This window comes from Dunckerocampus dactyliophorus, chromosome 10 (assembly GCF_027744805.1).
Source record: "Dunckerocampus dactyliophorus isolate RoL2022-P2 chromosome 10, RoL_Ddac_1.1, whole genome shotgun sequence".
Lineage (NCBI taxonomy): Eukaryota > Metazoa > Chordata > Actinopteri > Syngnathiformes > Syngnathidae > Dunckerocampus > Dunckerocampus dactyliophorus.
The window spans coordinates 31,606,055-31,613,912 of NC_072828.1; the positions used below are offsets into that span (position 1 = coordinate 31,606,055).

Consider the following 7,858-nt stretch of genomic DNA (forward strand, 5'->3'; position numbering starts at 1 on the left):
GGCGTAAACAAACCGGATGCTAAACAAGCAGGCGAACGCAAGCCAAGCCAACATTTAAGTAAAAGTTTTGGATGTTAACCAAGAAATGTGGGGCAGATGCTAACCGAGGTATCAGTGTACAAAGAAAGGCCAGGTCGTAAAGTCGCTCAGCAGTGCTGCGGATTGTTGAGCACCCCAGCAGGGTGGACGTTTGCCGTCCCTCAGCAGCCTCTCTTTGTGTTTAAGTCCCCCAGTGAACCCACCGTGAGCTCACACCCCCCACCTCTCCTGCTGAGGCTGGAAGGCAAAGCTGACCGCAGCAGATGCACCGTCTCAGCCCAGACAGGAAGCCTCTGGTTAACCCTGCACCGTTTACTAGCTAGGAAAGAATGCGATCGTGCGTGTGTGTGTGTTGATTAGCAGAAGGTGTGCGGTCGTGAAAGCGTGACTCATCCGTGTGGTCGAGAGCCCTTAAGCAGCGTTTGCTTGATTGCCTGATGGTTTGGAAATGTCAGTCATGGAAGGATGATGTATTCCCACACCGCCCCCACGCTGATGGTGATCCAGCAGAGATCTGTGCAAACACCCCATGTGCTTCCTGGTTCTCTCTCTGCAGTGGAAAGGCTGGAGGAGGCGCTGCAGTGTGCGCTCACTTACCTTCTGTTCCACGAGGGGGAGGAGTTCATGACGGAGAATGTGGACTACTACAGGGAGGTGCTGGGATACGACAGCCAACCCAGACAGGTCAGATCCCCGTGTGAGGATGTCGCTTCACATCTCACATACAGTAGTTCATGTCCCCCCACCAGGGCAAAGTGGCGTTTTCATATAGCAAGGAAGGGGTGTCCAAACGCCTTCCAAGAATGAAAGGATGCCACTTTGATATGTAGTGAGACGTTCTGTATATCCTATTTAAGAAGAAAAGTGCATCCCACCTTTGTCACGTATGTAGATGAAAAAAACACATCAACTTCACTCTTGTTGTTGTTCCTATTGACTTTCCTATTGACTATTCCAAAGTTTCTTCTCATAAACGTCTCGTAACTCTGACTTTATTTCCATATTTTGACTTTATTCTCGGAGTATTATGACTTTTTCCCAGCCTAATTTTTCAATAATTACAATTTAGTTTGTTGTTTGGTTTATTTCTTGTGTCATTAATATGTTAATATGCTATTTTCTATTTTTCTTGAATATTTCAACTCTGTGCTGCTGAAGTGAGATATTCTTCCCCATAACATGATCGACCACTTATTTTTTCCTTAAATTGGGACTTTTTTCTTGTTAGAATACTTTTTTCGTCTTACTATTTTGACTTTATTCTGGTAAAATTACTGCTGCTTTTCACATTTCTGCTGTTTTTTGTTTTTTTTTACATTTTCGACTTCCAGCTCTTCTTGTGTATTTTCTTGGTATTATGACTTATGACCATGTGTAATGATGACTTTATTCCCATCATATTATCACTTTATTCTCATAAAAGGACTGCTGATTCTGCAGTTGTTGTTTTTATTTGTTGTAGCTTTCTTGTAAATTATCTTTTCAGAATGTGCCACGGGCCAATGAATAAACAGCCGTGGGCTGTATATGGCTCCGAGGCCGCAGTTTGGACCCCCCTGTAGTAATCCCTCATTTATCACAGTTAATTGGTTCAGCAAAGTATTACTTTCTTAAAAATACAATACTTCTGTAATTAAAGCATAGAAAGCCTGTGTATGGCCTTCTAAATATGTTTTTTAACATGATTAGAACCCTCTAGACATGAAATTACACCCCTATAGTCACCTTTACACTCCTATTACCCAATATAGTAGACATCATAAAGGAAAATAAGACATAAATAAGACCCCTGCTCATGTGTTGTTGTAAATGTGTTCTGGTGCTAAGGGACACGAGTGGGGGGCGGACAGGAAGTGACGTTGGGGGTTCAGAGTTAAGTTTTAGCTTATGGCCGCAACAGTAGCCCATGTTAGGGATGATTGCACCTGATGTGAGATCATTTAGAAGCAGAGAGGAAATGTTTTTTGAGGATTTGAGGATGCAGGGCAAGGCGGGAGGCGGCGTGTGTTTGCTGTGTTTCTTGGACCAGCTCGCTACTCGCCATCTGGCAGGGGTTGCCTCTTAAACGCTTCTTGCAGCTCACACTCTCCTTCCAGCTGGAAGCCAGAGCCACTTTTCCACGTCGGACAACGTAATATTCATTCAGATGTGTACATGGAATGTACCTTTGCATGTGAAAATAAGACATTTGGGGGAAATGCTGAGCTTTCCCGAACATGAGAAGACAAGGCTCCTGATGAGACGTCCTCCTTTTTCCTAGAAAGCCTGCCTGTTCTTGCTGGGAGTGTGAAGCTCCCAACAGCCTCCAGCCGACGACTAAGCATCTTTTTCCGCTTACATTTTCCAGTCCCGAAGTGGACATTGCAAACCGTTTGATACCTCGCCCCCTCCTACCCCCGCCCGCCCCCTCCAGCCTCAGGTAGGGTCCTAGATGTCGGTGCCAAGCCCAGTGTTGCTCAGTAAGAGGGGTGTCACGAGACACCCACCTCACGAGATGAGATTTCTACCATCATTTTAAGAAACTGTACGGTGATAAAATAACATTTTTTCATTGAACAAGTCATAAAACAATGCAGGTGCATTTTTCATCAACATTTATTGAGACCAAATAAGCCACTAATGTTATTTCTGATCATGTATGATAATAAATACATAAGTCATAGCAATGCAATATTTCCTTTAATACGTCATCTTGCACTCTGTAACGTTTGTGGCGTGAACGTTCTCACAGGCAATTTGCAGTCTGTCAAACGTTTGCAGCATTTCATGAAATGCTGGCTTTTCAGCTGTATTAAAGAGCAGCTTTTCCTGTGCCATGACTTTCTGTGAACACACACAGTTTAGCGCCGTTCGGTTCGTATTTACAGCGGCGCCTCGGCTAACGTCATTAATAAGTTCCAGAAGGTCCGACTCAAACCAAAACCAAAACTGACTCCAAGCAAAGCAAATTTTGCCATCCATGTCCCTTCATTATTCAAAGTATTAAACACAACATGCAACACCGAAGTTTCAAGACTCTCTGGGGGGGTGAAAAGCAAAAGCTAACACGCTTCCTGTCAATCTCCAACCTGTGGCCTTCAGTTGGCCTTGAAGAGAGCTTTTCACGGTCGTGTGTCCGCAGGAGGTGGCGCGCTACCTGAGGAGGCACAAACAGGAGCTGGAGCTGCTGCTGATCGGAAGTCAGACCATGGGTGTGGACCTGCCGGAAGGGGTGTGTAGATGCCACGCAGCTTTAAGAAAAACACAAGCTTTTATTGGACTTTTGTGTTGTCATGAAAAGAGACGACTTAGCCGAGGAGTGTTTATTGCAAGCCACGCGCCAACAGGTGCACGACCCCAGCAACCTGCAATCCGCACTGCTTTTTGAAGTCAAAGGCGACACCTGCTGGTCATTTTGGCTTCTACTGCCGTGTCCAGCATGTACAGTATGATACCGAACACTCCCGTGGCTACTAACACACTGGATGTCTCCTTGCAGAATTACTGGAGCAGCTCAGGTGGAAGAGACGATACAAACAGGTATTAGGTACACCTGCACGTGAAAGCAAACACATGACCATGATGACCTTCATGCTGGTGTTCCTCAAATATCAATACAATCATCAAATGCTTTCTCTTGTTGTCTTACGCATTTCACATCTCTCTTTCCAATGGCTTGTCTTGTCATGTCATATCTTGTCAAATGCGGCCACCAATGGCACATACTTAGTCTGCATTACAATTCATCATTTCTAACTTTTTAGCACAATATTTGGCCTTTATTGATGTAATATGAGGACATTTCTTCTCTAAAGTACAACTTTTGTCTTGTAACATTTCCAACATAATCCTCGTGAAATTGCAGCTTTATTCTTGGAGTATCAGCATCCTGTATCATCACACTGCTACTTTTTATCAGGATGTTATCATCTTGGTCTTCATTTTAGTCTTTCTTTCTTTCGTTGGCTTATGATACCATGCGCGTATATGATACCATGCACGTGTGTTTTGATACCATGCGCGTGTGTTATGATACCATGCATGTATGTGATACCATGCACGTGTGTTGTGATACCATGCACGTGTGTTATGATACCATGCACGTACATGATGCCATGCACGTGTGTTATGATACCTTGCACATATGTATATGATACCATGCATGTGTGTTATACCATTCGCGTGTATGATACCACACATGTGAATTATGATACCATGCACGTGTTTTTACGATACCGTGTCCGTGTTGTAGGATTCCATCGGGCACGGACGGCTGGATGGAATATGTTCCCATCTCAGAGAAGAAGAATTCGACTGTGGCCGCATCCCAGCATGTGAAAGAAGGTGATGTTCCTTTAAGAAATCAGGAAGCATGAAGATGTGAAGATGGTTTTGATGCGAGGCAGCATGCTGCCTGCAGGTGGGCCCCTGCTGTATGAAGGTGTGCGTCTGGTCCATGACTCGGTGGCCTTGAACGGCAGCCGGCGGGTCCTGCTGGACGGAGTCATCACCGAGTATGATTGCTCGGAGCTCCAACGCCTGGCGCACGTAAGCACTTTGGTGAGCGGCCACGCGCACGCCGGCGTGTAAGGATTAACGCTTGAGCTGTCGGCCCCGTCAGGCGGTCACCCTGGCAGGAGACGGCTACAGAGGCAGGATGTCGCCTCACACGCCCAATGAGAAGTTTGAAGGAGCCACTGTGCTGAAAACCCTGCAGGTAGAGTCGTTGTATCCAACCTTTGCACGGCAAAACCAAACGATACAGTCTTTCCGTTTGCAGTACGGCTACGAGGGCCGAGTGCCGATGAGGAGCGCCCGCCTCTTCTACGACATCAGCGAGCGAGCCAGGCGCGTCATTGAGTCGTACTTCCTGCTCAACTCCACCCTGCACTTCTCCTACACGCACCTGGTGTGTCGCACGGCCATCACAGGTCGGTCACACCGCGCTTGTTCACTCGTGTCACGTGTCCGCCTAAAAGAGTCGATTCCCATCGAGCAGGAGCCGTCTTTTTGTTATTTTTTTATTTATTGCACATTCAGCCGTCACAAATACAAATGACGTTAAATGAAGAGCCGTTCGGGAGCCAAAAGAGCCGACGACTCTCAGAAAAGAGCCTACCTTCCCATCAGTATGACTGACAGACCTCATGGGGGAGCTGTGGAGTCATGGCAGGATTCTTGATGAATTGAAGAATATTGTGACATTGATTGACAGGTCAGCAGGACCACAGGAATGACCTGAGCCATCCCATCCATGCTGACAACTGCCTGCTGGACCCCGAGGCCAATGAGTGCTGGAAGGAACCCCCAGCGTACACGTACAGGGACTACAGGTACACGTGTGTGTGCGCCTGATAATCATCTTAAAAGCACGCTTGAGTGCGCTCTTTCCTTTTCCTTTCAGCGCACTGCTGTACCTGAACGGAGACTTTGAAGGTGGCGAGTTCATCTTCACGGAGATGGATGCCAAAACGGTGACGGTAAGTCAGCATCCTTTGTTTCTTACAAGGCGTTGAGTCTTTGAGTAAAAAATGCAAGACAACCCGTAAGCGAGATGGAGTACGAGCAGCTACTGTGGTGTCATAACATCCTGTAAACCTTCTCTAATCATGCATCAGCTGTCATGTCTGTGGTGGGGGTGCTATTGATGTTGTCCTTTTTTACTACAATTATTCTATGATCACAATATCAAATCAGCTTTACTTTTAGGCTGACAAGGTTCTTTATTCTTGTCATATTATGACATTATTTGTGTAAGATCACAGCTTTGGTTTTTTTACATTGTCTGTATTCTTGTAATATTGTGATTTTTTTTCTCCAGAAAAAGTTTTTTTTGTAAAATTCAAAGTTCATTCTTTTAACGTTATCATGTTTTTCTTGTTAAAAAAAAACTGTCCTGTAACGTTACAACTTTATTCTTGTAATATTATGACTTCATTCTTGTCATATTTCAACTTTATTCATCTAACATTATGATGTTTTTCTCATTTTAAAAAAAAGCTTTTCTTATCAAATTTTTTGCCACATAAAATGACAACTTGATTTTTGTAATATTGCAACTTTATTCTTTCACAGTTATGACATTATTCCTGGGATATTATTATTGCTCTTTTTCTCATCAAGTTACAACTTTATTCTTGCAAAATTATGACTTTATTCTCAGAATATTGTGCCATTTTCTTGTAAAATTCCAACATATTCTTGTAATGTTAAAACGTTTTGCTTTTTATTTCTGGTTAAAAAATAAAAATTGCAGCATTATGATGTTTTTCTCATTTAGAAAAGCTCAAACAATTACTTACATTTTACTTACATTTTTTACTGATAATTAATATTCCGACTGTATTCTTTGAAGATTATGAAAGCTTTCCTTCTTCAAAATGTAATTCAGGTGAAAACACACAAACTATGAGGCCAAACATTTGGGTTTTTTGCCTGCATCCTTCCATCCCGTGCAGGCGTCAGTCAAGCCCAAGTGCGGCAGGATGGTGGGTTTCTCCTCGGGTGGGGAGAACCCACATGGCGTGAAGGCCGTCACCAGCGGGCAGAGGTGCGCTGTGGCTCTCTGGTTCACCACGGACCCCCTCTTCAGAGAACTGGTAAACTTTTTCTTTTTTTTTAAGTTTTCTGCACTAAAAAATGCAACATGGCTTTCTAGGAAGTAAAGAAGAAAAATGTCACCTTGTTATGATATCCATATGATGATATCATATACTGTATGATGCCATAGGATATTGTGTTTGTCCAGGAGAGACTGCAGGCGGATGAGGTGATCCAGGCTCTGGACACGCAGTCTGTGTGGACTCGTGGCCTCGACATCAACCCTAAGGATGAACTGTAGACAAGTTTGTTGATGCTATTTATTATGACTCAATAGTTCTATTTTTGTACGATCTCAAGTGCAGGTTTAGTGAAATGGGATGTGTGTGTGTGTGTGTGTGTGTGTGTGTGTGTGTGTGTGTGTGTGCGTGCGTGCGTGCATGCAATGTACTTTTTCTGTTTTTGTGTTTTACGTGGCAGTAGCAAAACACGTCAGTAGAACTAGACAACCAGTACTGCTCTCCAAACTCGTGGTTTTGGTGTTGCCAGTCGTTATTGCGGACGCTGCACTGTTTTCTACATCCTATTAGCTCTCAACCGGCATCATTTCAAAAGATGTTGTTCTATTCATGCTGAATATTGTATATATTTATATCAACTGTGCACTCTGTCCTTAAAAATAGTGTGCGTATGGTGTATTTGTTTTTATTTATGTTGTACTACAAATGAGACAGCTGCTGTCATTACATTTAATATGAGAGCGTTTTGGGTTTTTTTCAGAAAAGATGTCAATCGTTCCTGTTGCAAGGAATATGTATTTGATATATGTGTTGATATACAGATGATAGACAGAGTCATGCACTGTAAATTCAATGGGGATTATATGTAGAGAGAGGTCTTGCTTTGCAGAGACTTATTCCTGTGAGGCAAGTTTTGACACTTTGTTTTCACTGGTATTTAAAGATGAAATGCACAATAATATATGTGTACATGCCTAATAAATGATAGACCTTTAGTATTAACATGCATTGTTTTTATGTTGTTGTTTATTCTCTCACGTATAGTGAATAATTGTATTTGAAAACTGTGTTGTCTTACACTTTCAAACCACATGTTCAATTATGCGGTCATGTTGTTTGTCCTACGGGACTTGCCGTAGTCAGGAAGAAGTCCAGTACCATAAACGATGTACTTCTACCGCTTGTTGAGCGTTAGAAAGTCTTTGCCTGTAAGTATTTAAAGCTAATAATACATCTGCTGATTAAGTGGCGCGTACATCATCATTGCGTAAAAACGTTTA

At 43.3% G+C, this 7,858-nt stretch overlaps 1 protein-coding gene across 2 annotated transcripts in view; it reads left to right on the forward strand.

The window, feature by feature from the left end:
* The window catches only part of p3h2 (prolyl 3-hydroxylase 2), a 59,645-nt gene that overhangs the window by 47,647 nt on the left and 4,140 nt on the right, over window positions 1–7,858 (forward strand). Inside the window, exons 5-15 of one of the 2 annotated variants that reach the window (XM_054788756.1) lie at window positions 596–723; window positions 3,161–3,250; window positions 3,518–3,558; window positions 4,271–4,362; window positions 4,439–4,566; window positions 4,640–4,735; window positions 4,784–4,949; window positions 5,234–5,351; window positions 5,423–5,498; window positions 6,477–6,617; window positions 6,767–7,786. In XM_054788756.1, coding sequence (XP_054644731.1) covers window positions 596–723; window positions 3,161–3,250; window positions 3,518–3,558; window positions 4,271–4,362; window positions 4,439–4,566; window positions 4,640–4,735; window positions 4,784–4,949; window positions 5,234–5,351; window positions 5,423–5,498; window positions 6,477–6,617; window positions 6,767–6,859 — 1,169 coding nt within the window. In that variant the 3' untranslated portion in view covers window positions 6,860–7,786. The remainder of the gene's footprint in view (window positions 1–595; window positions 724–3,160; window positions 3,251–3,517; window positions 3,559–4,270; window positions 4,363–4,438; window positions 4,567–4,639; window positions 4,736–4,783; window positions 4,950–5,233; window positions 5,352–5,422; window positions 5,499–6,476; window positions 6,618–6,766; window positions 7,787–7,858) is intronic. The other variant, XM_054788757.1, reaches the window with a different exon arrangement.